This window comes from Drosophila guanche, unplaced genomic scaffold (assembly GCF_900245975.1).
Source record: "Drosophila guanche unplaced genomic scaffold, DGUA_6, whole genome shotgun sequence".
NCBI classification, from domain to species: Eukaryota; Metazoa; Arthropoda; class Insecta; order Diptera; family Drosophilidae; genus Drosophila; species Drosophila guanche.
The window spans coordinates 1,195,384-1,209,921 of NW_022995751.1; the positions used below are offsets into that span (position 1 = coordinate 1,195,384).

Below are 14,538 nucleotides of genomic sequence, written 5' to 3' on the forward strand. Positions count from 1 at the left end.
TGAAGAACTTTCTCCAGAAAACTCTCTTAACAATTTTTGTGGTTCGGATTGAAATTAAATAGATGTTTTCAATAAACAACAACAAAAGTCACTCGAAAAAATACACACGTACACATATTACAAAATGGATAAATCTATGGATATATATACAATAAATATATATATTTTATTAAATACGAAAATTATTTCCTAACAAATCGAAAGGGAGGAAAGATAACCGAAAAATGTTGATGTGTGAAATTTATAAGACTAGCATATTTCCTACCTAAAAACAAGAAAAACAAACAATATACATACATACGTTATATATACATGTATACACGGATATATGATAACTAGCAGCTAGAGCTGAGATCATACTCATAGATGGACATATACAACAAGCATATATACACACATTTACATACATAAATACATACGAGTACTATGGCTAAATGGTAAAGATATTGAATTTAAAATGATGTTTGTACCTTTTGCTGATTTCGAAACCAAACAGAAAATGGCAGAAATCTAGAAAAGATATAGCGAATGCAAAAACATGTATTGGATATATTTCATTGTAGGTGATGCAAAACGTAAACGAAATCGATACAATATATGAATGTATGTTTTAATAGATTGATCAGAGAATGTGAAGCAGAATGGGAGCACTTTTATGGGATTTGCTACAACACAACCGATACATAGTGTAGATGTTGCGTTTGCGCAGTTTCAGATTAAAGAATTTAATTATTTTTATATACGAAATCGATTAGAGGTAGTAAATCTCTACTCATAAATGGGATATGTCCTAGCATACCACAACATAGAGCGAGTAGAGGGGCAGGCAGCGGCAATGGATTTGCATTTGAAAGTAAACCAAAGACCGGTAATCAAAGATCGCACACACAAAGAACACTCACTCATTCATGGATAGTATGAATAGTAGATAGAATTTCCTTTTTTCATGGGCACCAAGTCATATTCATCCAAATAAATTGGAAAATCCATTCAAAATATGTTCACCAACACCTTATCAACGATACACCAACCAGAAATCACCAACTACTCAGCAAATATTCAGCCACAATCCACAACACAACTCGATTCACAACTCTAATCGTATTTTAATCGACGGTTCTCGTATTCTAATCGTATCTCTATGAATATGTACTGAATGTTTTTTACTTGGTGTCCATTTCGTTTTTAGGCATAAGGGAAATGGAAACGAAAACGGAAATGAACATGAAATTCAAAAACTTATATCAAAAACCAAGCACACCGATACATTTAGCATTGTAATTGATAAGGATATCGATATTAGCGTTTAGTTTTATGCAATCAAAAAGTATATACACAAACACGAATATATATAAATGTGTATATGTGTCTGTATCGTAATCAGATATGCGTACCTTTGGAGCAGAGAAGGCCGCCTGCTAATTGATCGAATACAAAGAAGTAACCGTGGGGGAATGAATATTGTATCGAGACCAAAGAAAAACCAAAAATCGCAGGACACAGCAATTTGTATTTATGTATAGTTCCCTACTCCCTCCCTAACCAACGGCTAAAACTTATAACAATCGAGTTCCGATTTCAAACATAGAGATAATAAACTCCCAATTCAGATTTAAGGATCCTCGAGTTAAACAGAACTTGGTGGAAGTGAAAGTGTGTGTAATGACGAGTCTAGATAATTGATAATAGATAACTATGATAAGAACTTTTGACTTTTATGGCTGTTTAGAGATTTTATAATACGTCTATATCTATATAGATATTCTATATGTATACATACGATATATATATAGTATAAACCAGACATTTTCGTAAATTATTTACATACTCATAGACACAAAACACAAACACATAGAAAATACAAGATACAAAAACTAACCAAAAACTTTTGCTCCCCATGGGGGAATGGGTGGACTTTGAATGTCCCCCTCCAAATGATTTTCGGCTAGTTCTGGGCTTGGAAATATCCCTCCTCCCCTCCCCAAAAATTAGACACACACACACACACACACACACACAAACGGGGGGTTTTCTGTGGGAGGGGGCCTCTTGTCTCTTTGTAGCGAAATAGAGAAAGAAAAAAAAAACAAATCGAACATTGTGAAATTTAGTGTCTTTACACTTTAAAGAGAAAATATATACAACCAGCAAAATGGATTACTTAATTAAGATTAATTGTGAATGTAGAAAACACACACACACACACACCCATACACAGATATAGTTACACTAGCGGGAGACACAGATACACTTATACTCATATACACGCCGACAAGCAAAACATAGTTACGGTTGCATAGTCAGCGCCGTACAACAAATTATGATTATGATAACTAACGTAACATACTCTCGTACATATGCCTAAAAGGATAAACAACGTGTAGTAATCTACAGCAGCAACGTGCAACCAGCAACCAGCAACAGCAAACAAACAGCAAATGCAAATGCAACAAATTAAAAACAATTACAAATCAATGTCTATATATGAAATGGAGAATGCACGATGTGTCGTGTGCCAACAAAATATATATACATATACCATATATTGATGTATTTGTGTGTATACGGCAACAGATGCTATCAAAAATTGAAGAAAAAAAGTATATAACAAAATAATACTTGAAAAAAGAATAAGAAAAAGAAAAAAGCAAAAAAAAAAACCAAAGAAATAACAAAACAAATACAAAACACAAAATTATCAAAAGAAAATGCAGAAAAGTGTTTTTTATGTAAGGGATTTAAGCAATGGGATAAAGAAAGGGAAGAACAGGTGACAAGCTTACACATTAAATTCCTCAAATATAGAAGGTTCTCCATTGATATTTGATATTTTTGCATTGAACAGAATTATTTATTTATAAGTATTTATTTAGTTTAATATTTGATTTATTTATTCTTATTTAATTTTGTACTTAAATTGAAAGCCTATTTTCATTATCAGGAGTTCAATCCTTGCTGTCCATCTCAGACTCTGCCAAGGTAAGTCTCCAAGTTATTTTTCTTAATAAGCATGAAAAAGGCTTGCAATAAAATATAAGCTGTCGGTCCATAGTAGGCTATTCTCTTGGAAACATTCAACAAATATGACAGAATATAATAGACAGAAGTTTTGTTTCCCTCTTGAAAAGTATGCCCTGTCGATGCAGTCTGTTTAATGAAATAGACTCATACACATACAAATCAAATATACAAATATATAATCATACAAATACACTCCATCAGTGTAGTAGTCCCAAAAAGTATCAGTTGTGTCCTGGCTGGCTGAATAGTTGTAAAAAACAAAGTACAAAATTTCTATTACACCGGGAAACAATCAGCGGTTCGGTTAACAATCAGGAACGCATCTGGACTAAGGAGAGCATCGAGTGAGTATTTAATTGAGTGTAGTCCAGAGACCGAAAAGATAGTCAGACTTGTGTTATGGCTTCTTGTCCCTTCCTTAAGTACATCATGGGGCAGTCACTATCGGAGCCGGTGACCACCAAGAACACGGCCGAATGTGAGAACAGTGCCTTTCGCGTGGGCTCCAGCAGCATGCAGGGCTGGCGCTGTGAAATGGAGGATGCCCACACGCACATCCTGTCGCTGCCAGAGGATCCCACTGCAGCCTTCTTCGGTGTCTACGATGGACATGGTGGCGCTGCGGTGGCCAAATTTGCGGGCCAGCATCTGCATCACTTCATAACGAAGCGTCTGGAGTACTCTGACAACAACGTGGAGGTGGCTCTGAAGCGTGGCTTCCTCGATTTTGATAAGGAGATAGAGCAGAATGGATCCTGGCAACAGAAGACTGCCGGCTCCACTGCCGTTGTGGTGCTGATCAAGGAGCAGCGTCTGTACTGTGCCAATGCTGGCGACTCTCGGGCCATTGCCTGCATTGGGGGCAAGGTGCGTGCCCTGTCCATGGACCACAAGCCCCAGGACGAGGCAGAGAGCAGCCGCATCGTGGCCGGTGGCGGCTACGTCGAACTCAATCGCGTCAACGGCAGCCTGGCCCTCTCGCGGGCCCTCGGCGACTTTATGTACAAGCGGAACATGTACATGCGCCCAGAGGAGCAGATCGTCACCGCCTATCCGGACGTAGAGGTGGCCGACATCACCGAGGACTGGGAGTTTGTGGTCCTCGCCTGCGATGGCATCTGGGATGTGATGTCCAATCAGAAGGTGGCCGACTTTGTGCGCAAGCGCATCGCCTCGGGCCTGTCCCCGGACTGCATTTGCGAGGAGCTGTTGAACAGCTGCCTGGCAACCGACTCCAAGGTCACTGGCCTTGGAAGCGACAACATGACAGCCATTCTGGTCTGTTTCCTACACGGCAAGAAATACGAGGATCTCGTGGTGCGCTGCGGCATCAACCAGCAACACGTTGATGGTGTGGGCGATATCAATCAGAGTTCCAACGTTTTGGACACCACCACATCCCTTTTGAATGAGATCTAACAATTACACACACAATTGCCACACAAACACTAGGGGCTATGGTTGGTTGGCTTAACACACATTCACTTGATGCAAGGGATCACACTGTACACGCTTTTAATTGCGCGGTTGCAACACTCCAACAACAATCAACACTCCATAGGAACCAGAAATCGCTCATAAGAGTAGCAAAGTAGCAATTAGCATTTCAATCCGCTGTCCACTAAAGTATTCAGAATTGTTAACACTGGGGTTTGGTAGCCTATACAAAACACTTGATACTCACGATCATCCACGTACTCATCATCGGCACTCAAAATTTTCCAGTTCTTTCGTTCAAAATCAATCAAAATCATTTGTGTGTTCATTTCACAGGGATCGTTGGATCTCTCGTTTAATTCGAATAAATGTGCAAGTTCTATAATACAATTGTAAGATCTAGATATACGTGTATATGCGATATAGAATAGGGTGTATATGTGTATGTTAAGTACGAGTATATATGCATTCTATATAGTAGATAGGTATGTGTATATATGTATGTATCTTTGGTGCGATTAGCTGTAGGTTCGAGTCGTTGGTTGAGTATAGAAAATGCAGTGTGCTTCTCGTGTTTCCCCTCTAAATGTGCTCGATGATAACGTAACTAGCTAAAATGCTACAAAATAATAAGCCATAAAATGTATGTCTAAATGTGTAGGCTAGAGGTGTGTGTGTGTGTGTCCAGGGGCTAATTAGTGTTATAGTTATGTCAATTATTGCACCACATGCGGCCATCAAGAGTGCTTAAAATAAAGTGGTGCACACACATGAGGAATAGATCCACAAGATGTGCGCTGAATTTTAAGATAAAGACTAGATATCTCTCGTTTTGGTTGGACTTCCGTGCGGGAAGCAGGAAGCCAAATCCTCAATGCCTTAAAGCGAAACTATTTATGATTAATAAGGTTAACTATGTGTATACTTTTCATGTGTAAAATCATAATTCTATGGGTACAAGTAAGTTAAGAAATTTGTGTGTAAAATTAGCTTTGCTGCTTGTGGGGGGGTGTCAACGATCGCAGGTGCACGGATTGCTGGATCTACATATATTTATGTATGCTGATCGTTATTTGTATGTGCTATCAAAAAAATACTGGTTTACATTGGTTTTTTGTCGTTGTTCTTTGGCAAGTCTCTAAAGAAAGTCTCATTACAACTAAGTGAAGATCAAACGATCGCGGCCTTACAGTTGCCAACGTATCGATCCCTGTCTCTATGTAGATATCTATGGATATATATTTTGTGTATAACTTCCATCTCTGCTACTCTTCCGCGTTCTCTTTCATCTCTTTGGAGTGATCTGTCTGTGTGGATCAGCTAGTGCTCTCTCTTTGGAATTTATCTACTCTCTATCTAAATGGTATTTTAGCTCTTTTGCATATTTTGTTTTTTGTTTTTGTTTGGTTTTTATCACATATTCGTTGACTACAGTAAGAAAATGGCCTTGGACGTGGGTTGGGGCTTGTGGGCGTGTGGGCTTGATCCTTGATTCTCCTTCAAGTTCTCTGCTTCTCTCTTTGGTGTCTTTTTCGTGGATATATTTTGTGTTTGTGTTTGTGTTTGTTTGATTCCTGAGTACTATGCCACCATCGCATAGTTGCCCGTCAGCTCAAAGGGACTCGTCTTGGCCGAGTGCGTAAAATTGTTCTTTGGCGAAAAGTCCACCGGCTGCTCCTGTGGCCCAGTGCTGGGAGTGCCCTCGGTGGATGGGTTCGGTGGATTGGGTGCGTGAGGATAGTGGTAGGGCAGAGACAGGGGCAGCACCAGGGGCCGCGTATGCAACTCTTGGTAGAGCACACTCGGATGAGGCAGTGCCGTCGGCTGGATCACGTTGATCCGTTTGAAGTGTTCGTAATCCTCCAGGGGATAGACGGCAGTAGAGCTCTGATATGCCAGTGCTTGGGCCTGTCGTCGCTCCTTCTCCTTCTGCAGCAGCTTGTTGGCCAGCGTGGACTTTGCGGAGTCCACCGGGGGGACAGTCACCGTCGAGGGAGAGCCCGAAATCGAACCCGAACTGGAGCCGCAGCTGGAGCCGCCCTCCTGCTGCCGCTTGGGCGATGCAGGGGGTCGCCCGGTGCCACTGCTGCTGCGGTTCTTCATGCAGGAGGACTCCTCGTGCTTGTACAGATACGACTTGAGGGCAAAGGCCTTGCCGCAGCGGGCACACGAGTGCGGCTTGGTGTTCGAGTGCGTCTGAATGTGGGCGCGCAGATTGGACTTGTCCGCAAAGGCCTTGCTGCAGACGCTGCACTTGAAGGGCTTCTCGCCGGTGTGGGTGCGAATGTGGCCCTGCAGCAGCCAGGGGCGGGAGAACCGCTTGCCGCATGTATGGCACTCGCAGCCCTGGTTGTGGGTGCGCACATGCATCGAGTAGGCGGGCATCGACACGTACACCTTCTCGCAGTAGGGGCAATGGCGTGCCTTCTTGTCCGTTTTTGACCTACGAAAAGGGAGTAACAGATTACTCTAGGGAGCTCCTTTGGGGGGATGCTTCTAGCACTCTCTCTCTTACCTGTGGGTTTGTCTATGGCGTGCCAGATTCGAGGATGTGGAATACTTTTTGCCGCACTCCGGACAAATGTGCTCGTCCTCGCTGGCCTGCTCTTGATGATCGTGTTGCTCCTGTGGCTCTCCCGATTGATGGCTGCCGTTGCTGCTGCTGCTGCTCGTGCAGGAGTTCGAGTCGGAGATGGTGCAGCGTCGCGATTTCCTGCGATCAAACACCTTGTGGCTGTAGTAGTTGGAATCGTCGTCCGACGAACAGGCATAAAAGTGTGGCTTCACCTCCGACTCCACCTCCGTGTTCAATGGACCCGCTGCCAGTGTCACCTCCGCCAGCTGTGTGAGATTGTACAGCTCCTCGGGTATGGGCGTGGCCTGCTGGTCCTTCGTCATGATGCTGAAATGCTGTCTGCAAAGCAAAAAGGTGGGAATTTCTATGATGAAATGGACAAAACATGCGTAATTCCCACCCAATTGACTAGCGACAAACCAACGCGACTGAGTGCTAGATATATTCACAGGTATGTGGATGTATCTGTGCTATAAATATGTAGCATCCACAGAGCACATCCATCACTCTGCTCTATCAGAAACCCCTTGGGCCATAGATCTATCTCTCTTCTCTCTGCTCTGTCTCTGTGCCGGTAAGCGCCATAATTCTTGTTTGTTTATTTGAAGATTCATCAATTTATAATTAAGGACGTGGAGCGAGAGGCCACACGGCCACGATGCGATGAGCCAAAGTCGTCTGCATCATCATCATCAACATGGGATTGCAGGAATGGGGAATTGCAGCACACGGGGCGTATGATTAACGTCAGAGAACATCGCCGGCATTGCATTCTGCTGGCACTTGTTGGCTGTTCTATGGGTTCTCTAGTTCTGTATATTTCATACTTACATACGTGGGGGAATGGGAAGGAGGGTTTCTTCTACTCGCATGTGATATAAATTTACGTCGAAATGAATGCGCTTAATTTGTTCATGTTGTCGTGGCATTGATTAATCTCGCACGTAATTGGCGCAACACAGCGTCAGAGTCAGGTGGGGGATACACGCCATCACAGCGGAGAGTGTTCACTGTAGTCATAACCCAGATACAGATACACAGATCTGCGCCACAAATATTGTTTTGCGTGGAAAAGCCATCAAAATTATTGTGTTTATATCCCATCCCATCCCATCGCATCGCACTTGATCATTTGTTTATCCATGGCGAAAGTTTTTCTCCACAGAGCCGCAGCCACAGCCACAGCCACGACTACAAATTGTCTAAATAATCGATCCCATTCAATGAGCACTGAAGACGAGGTCATGTGCAATAATGCGGGCTGCTGTCTTGGGCGGTTTTTGGGGTTCAGTTCAGTTTTGTTTGCTATTTCTATAGAGCGCACGTCTGGGGCGGCCACCAGGCCGTGGGTGTGGGTGATTCTTTGGCTAAACATCTGCCTGCCTGTCAGCCTCTTGCAACCTGTTGAGCATTCTTAGCTGCCAATTCTCTCGTGTTCTTCTTTTTTTTGCCGCGAAGTACATCAAAATGTTGAGCGGCAATTAAACAGAAAATTCTTTTGCTCTTTTCCATGGAAAACCCCTTCAATGTGCTCCCAGCCCCCCTGCTGTGCTGTGTTGTGTTGTGTTGTGCGTGGGCTGTGCCAGACAGACAGACAACATCCCATAAGTTGTGTCTTGGCAATTTGCGGCCCATTTATTAATAATATTCCTCATCCACACTCTGCCCAGGTGGTTGCCTGCCACGGACACTTCTCTCTCTCTCTCTCTTCTATATATTTTCATACATAAAGTCGAATTTTCTACCTAATCACGTCATTTTCCATCAGCCAACGGTGTGCTCTGTGCTCATGGCAAAAACTTTTACATATTGTCTACGTTCGTGAACATTCCTCGAATAAGAAAGAAATTGCCCAAGGAACAGCTGACAAGTGCTTGCTGCTGGTCTCTCCTTGCGATCTGTTGTGGGGTCTGTGCCATATTTTCGATGTCAGAATCGTTGATGTTTAAGGCAAACGAAATGTCGCATGTATGTTCTGTGACAGGCCGTTAATTAATAATTCCCTGGGACACCGTGCAGCGCGATTGCAGATCACAGATTGGTAATCGCAGATGACACGAGCAGGAAGTACGCACGGGGGGCACGGATCGATCCCCAAAAGTACTTCTTAGCACTCCGATTGAGTGTTGTGAATCATCCCACACATCCCACCCCACACATACACTGACCCAGGCAATGCCAAAAGGAAATCCATTTCGTATGTTATTTTCCATTGCCAGCGAGGCGCACACGGCATGCCATGGCCTCTGTGTCTGTCCGTGTGTCCGTCCATTCATTGCCAATGGGAGGAAAGTTCAAAGTCCTCTTAATGTACACAGAAAAGCCAAAGAGAGAGAGAAATTCTGGATGGGTGGATGGGCAACAATGGTGGTGCAGAGGCGTTCAACGAGTTGGAGGTGGTGGCCTCAGTGGCCTTAACAGCGTCGTACTTATTGTTCTTCTCCACCGATGGATCTCTATTTATAGATACCTTTTGCTCTAGGGAAAGATGGACAAGGGTTCAGTGAGCGATGTGTGCATGTTGTTCGGGAATAGTTTACATTTTAGTTCAAACTTGAAAATGCAAATGGATAATAAACAAATCTCAGCGCCAGTCTACGTTCCCGCCCCATCCAAGACTCTGCCGCAAGAGTCAATGCCACAGCAACCCATTGCTCCAGCGTTTCGTTGGATTTGTTTGGATTGGTATCAGAAGGAAGGGTAAGGGAAATGTTTATGCCAGTGGCGTGCCCACATCAATCGTTGCCTCAAACTGCAGTAGAGTTCTCGATGGATTGTTTACTGCTCCAGTCGGTGTAGAGATAAACAAGGAAAGGACACACAAAGGATCGCTGGGGTGCTAAGAGGAAGCTGTGCAATCACCTGTAAATCATTTCTCATTATTCCCCCATATGTATGTAATTATCTGTTGACCAAATTAGTTGTGGTGCTTCCAAGATCTACGCAGTTTTTCCCCCAACAATCTTGAACAACGCATTTTCCAACAAGAACGTCTAGACAATGGCAATCCCAGATATGAGCAGATATTTGTGCAGATATATCTCTGTTGAATGGCAACCATTTCCCCGTTCTAAGCTGTCACTTCTCTTTGGGCAAAAGAAGAAAAAGACTTCATCGCAGGGGCACAGAATTAGCCGAACAGAAGCCAAAGCCCCTCGCAGCAGAAGCTCATTGCCAATGCAAACATTTCTCACGTAAATGTCAAAATATCAAAAGAAATAATAATATTAATTTAACAAGTGCGGTGGTCATTTCGTGGGGATCGTATCGTATCGGATCGGATCGGTATGGGTTGGGTTGGGGTTGGGGGCACTCTCTGCCAGTCTTTTGACTGTTTTGCATTCACGCGAATCTTTTGGCCCAATTTGCCTAAACAGATTTTTGTCTTCGATTTGGGGTGTCTCTCTCTCTCTCTCTGTCTCTGCTCTTCCTGCCGCACAAAAATTATAGTTATGCATTCTCTAACCGAATGGTATTGTGTAATGCCCAAGAAAACAAGACTGTGGGAAAATTCCTATTGGAAAAATATTCGTAGAAGTGACCCACTGTATGTATTTCACTTTCTTTCTGACCAGAAGTAAGCGGATTTCCTTTTTGTATGCCAACTCACCCCACACGCAGTTTTTGCGATGGATCCGCTTCTTGTCTCTCTCTCTCTCTCTCTCTCTCTCTCTGTGTGTGTCTCTGTTGTTGCTCTCGGTTATAGGTGGCTGATGATTCAGATGTCGATGCCAAATCAATAATATATTACACACAGGCACAGGCACACAGAGATATCCGTACCCGTACCCGCGACACGCGTTTCACTGTTCCTCTCGTTTCTACTCGAGATTTTCACGAATTTTCAATTTCATCACCAAGCCAAGAAGTGTTCGCTCGAAAGTGTGTGGTGTAGTGTGGTTTGTGGCATGTGCTTTTTGGTGGGAGGGTGCTGATCGATCGATCGATGATCCTCGCCAAGTGTCAAACCGAACGAACGAACGAAACGAAACGAAACGGTTCAGACCGTACAGACGGTGGGGTGTTTCCGCTGTCTCAAAAGAAAAGCGAACGCAACGAGATCCCAGGAAGAACTGAATCTTCAGCGGAATACCACTTACAGTTTTTACATCGGCAGGCGGCACGATCCACGACGGCTCCGAGGGAGACGTGTACGACAGCCAGCAGCTGTTCGCCCGAGGATCGTCGGACAGAAGAGCGAACGGAGAAGTTCGGACGGAACAAGTGTGTGCGGTGTGCGGTTTATAAATAAATCGAAAATACGAGCAATGTTTTCATTATGCCTCCTCTCCACAGCTCTCTGTGCGCTCTCTAGCTCCGGCGCTGGCCTCGGCACCCTCTCTCTGCCGCTCTCTGGCTCCCACTGATTGGAAAACTGTTCTTTTTGAAGTGCAGGCAGCAGGCCAGCAAGCAGGCAGGACCACTGCGCAGAATTTTCCTCCTAACGAGTCAGTGTCAAAAACCTCATTGAGTGTACCGTTGGAGTGTGTCTGTCTGTGTGTGCCCCCATGCTGATCTCCTTCTCTCCCTCACACTCGGTCTCCCTTTGGCTTCGTGGTTGGGCAGTTTTAACGCTGTTGCCGGCTCTTCTGCTTCTTCCTTGTGTGGTTTCTCCTCTGCCTTTTTGCCCGTGTGACGCAGTGAAATGCAATTTGGCATTTGTTCGTGCTTTCGGCGGGCATCCAAAATAGATTCCGCTCACCTGTACCCCAAAACCAACCCATCCCCCTCAAGCAGTCCCTCTCTCTCTCTCTCTCTCTCTCTGCATTTTGGCTATTCCTCCCCCTGGCTGGCCTTTGAAGGCAAACGAATTCCTCACAGGTGTTGTTGTCTTCGCCTCTCTTCTTCTATCTATCTTCCCGTTCCCGTTCCCTTCTCTTTCTGCCTTTCCGGCGTAATGAACTTAATGTCGCCCCGTCAGGTGGTGGTGGCAGGGTAGTGCTGGGTGTGTGGTGGGGCTTTTGGCTATTGGTTCGGATATATTTATGGTTCATTTTCTATATTCTATAGCCAATATGATTTATGTGTGAGTGTGGGCACTCGTTCTGTCGTTGGTTCTGGTTTAAATTGGTTTTTGATGTTGGACAAAAGATTTTCACATCACAGCTCACAGATCAGACATCAGACATCAGACATCAGAGAGCGGAGAGATACAACCCATTCCCCCTGCTTTTTCGCACTTCTTTGGGCATTTTCACACTTTACAAGTTGCAGCCCACGCACTGATCCAAAGACAAAGGAAATCGCAGCAGCAGCACGAACGCCCGCCAAGGGTGTGGCTGGGAAAGAGAGCGGGAATGGAGGATGGATTATGGGGCGAGCGACTTTGTCTGGCGCCAACATGGAAATGCAATTTGAATGGTAAGGTCAAGATGTGGGGCCAGTGCCATGCACCAGAGAGCGGAGAGAAAGAAAGCTTTGGACCAAGGAAATGCCAAAGGGGGTTGGAGGTAGACACACCAATGCGTGACATGTGCTAAAGACACTTTGTGGCAGGCAGCGTCGACTTTAATCACGGCAATTAATAAGAGAAGAAAGGCAAGAGACAGGCGGAAAAGGAGAAAGATCAAGAGAGAGGACTGGGACAAAGGAAGGAAGTGGCCCATACCACCGCGGGCCATCCATCCCCATGTAAGATTCAACCTCTGATCAGCAGCGCAGCCCCCATCCGACAACAACTAAGCCCCGCGACAGCGCAAGGCGAGGCCTCACCCAGAGCGAAAGACCATTCTGGAGACCAAGACCGCGACAGCGACTGGCGGCCATAAATCTATTTTCGTCCTGGTTCCAGCCAGGCCACCGTCACCTACCCTCCCCTCCTGGCAGCTCCACGGCTGTGGCTGTGGCTTTGGCTGCTGGCTGCTGGCTGGTGGCACCACTCCACTCGACTCTCTCCTCACTTGCTGCGCAATTGCATTGGCAGGCAAGCAGGCAGCTCCATCCTCCCGTCTGTGCTCCGTTTATTAAGTGCCCCTGGATCTTTATTTTTAACTGCTGCATCTTGTTGGTGTTGCTGCTGCAGCATCTCTTGCTGCCACGCAGCATCGGGTGGCTCGTTTCTTTGCGTAGGTAAAATGCAATACGAGGGTACAAAATAAAAGTAAAAGTAAAAGCCAAAGCCTCAGCCTCAGCCCCATTCCGATTCCCATTCCCATTCCCATCCCCACATCGATGTGTCGAAGAATCGACAACCACATCCGTAAATTCCATCTCAGTCCAGACGGAGGTTCTCCAATTATTTACACAGATAATAAATAAGCGGAATCAGCCTTAATGCGAACTTCAACAGCCAGAGACTGCGGAAAATAAAGAATGAGGGAAATCTCCTCTTTTTCTGTATTTTCTTTCTTTTGCCAGCCATTTCTTCGGCTCGTCTGTTGTTTTGTAAATAATTTTATAATTGATTGTTAATTGAAGCCTTTCGGGGGAAGGGATGATTACGATAACGATCATGATGCGATTGCGGTTGCGGTTCCATAAATTAAACGTTCATCTTTTCGGTGATCACGTGAGAGATCTGTGAATTCGGGAATTATGCCACGAGCCAACGACTCGACTCCACTTGAGAGGAGACCTCAGATCTTTAGCGATTACTCGAGAGGCATAACTTATATCGCAGAGTGTGACTTCATCACCCCATGATGCATCCATGCAGCATCCTGTTTATAGGAATTCCTTTTACTCGTAGAACACTCAAGGGTTGAGGCGGATGGATGAATGGTTGAATCTCTCTCTCTCTGTTTCACTCTCTGTCCCTGCACCTGACACGGCCGGATATGTGTGTAATTCCTGTGCGAGGAATCAGAGTTTGCAGCTGAAGTTTGGATCGTGCCGCTGCCTGCAGCAATATCATAAAGTTCTATTTATACAGAGGCTGACAACAACCGACGGATGGGGTATGGACTGCACCACTGGACGGGTCTCTGATTCGGATTCCGAATCGGATTCGGATTAGGGGAGTTGCGGATGCATGGAGATGCACACACACAGGGGGGAAGTTCAAACTCCACATCCAAATCCACGGCGCTGCTAAATTTGAACTTTTTGAAGAGCAAGTGAAGCGGCCAAGCGACTCCGTAGGTGGCTGCCACTTGGCAAGGGCCTCGGCCAGGATGGGGGGAGCGTAAGAGTAAGGTGGTGGATGTGCCTCAAGTGGCGGCAGTGGCTGTTTATTGGCGGCTCGTGGCTCGAAAGGGAAGAAGTGCAATGGAAGCGAAACATCAACCGTGTCAAAATTCAAAGAAACAAAAGCGGAAATGTTGTTGTTTCTTTATTTTTAACAGCGGAAAACGTGGGGAAAACAAAAACAGAAATCATCACTTGGATGGTAATGGAAACTAGCTTTGGTCAATGAACTCCATTCCCATTGGCCATGTCTGAGAAATGAGCTATTAACCTGAAGAACTTCCACTTATTAACATACTAAATGGGGAGAAAGTTCTTGTAGATTATGCAGAATAGTATTGAATTAGGTTAATTTTAAATTTTTTTAATATTAATTAATA

The 14,538-nt window shown here is 44.7% G+C and overlaps 2 protein-coding genes across 3 annotated transcripts; one reads left to right on the forward strand and one right to left on the reverse strand.

Moving 5' to 3' along the window:
* The first annotated feature begins 3,207 nt into the window (after positions 1–3,207).
* On the forward strand, positions 3,208–4,843 carry LOC117587275 (probable protein phosphatase 2C T23F11.1). The gene is made up of 2 exons (XM_034277858.1): positions 3,208–3,365; positions 3,445–4,843. Exon 2 carries the CDS (start codon positions 3,451–3,453, stop codon positions 4,438–4,440), a length of 990 nt encoding a protein of 329 aa, XP_034133749.1. The 5' UTR covers positions 3,208–3,365; positions 3,445–3,450; the 3' UTR covers positions 4,441–4,843.
* On the reverse strand, positions 4,783–11,335 carry LOC117587274 (protein snail). 2 transcript variants are annotated; one of them, XM_034277856.1, is made up of 3 exons: positions 11,134–11,335; positions 6,974–7,372; positions 4,783–6,901 (listed from the first exon to the last, which is right to left on the reverse strand). In XM_034277856.1, exons 2-3 carry the CDS (start codon positions 7,354–7,356, stop codon positions 6,040–6,042), a joined length of 1,245 nt encoding a protein of 414 aa, XP_034133747.1. In that variant the 5' UTR covers positions 7,357–7,372; positions 11,134–11,335; the 3' UTR covers positions 4,783–6,039. The 2 variants fall into 2 exon arrangements, with proteins under 2 accessions (XP_034133747.1, XP_034133746.1); XM_034277855.1 differs by lacking the exon at positions 11,134–11,335 and adding an exon at positions 10,644–11,112.
* Between the last annotated feature and the right edge of the window lie 3,203 nt (positions 11,336–14,538).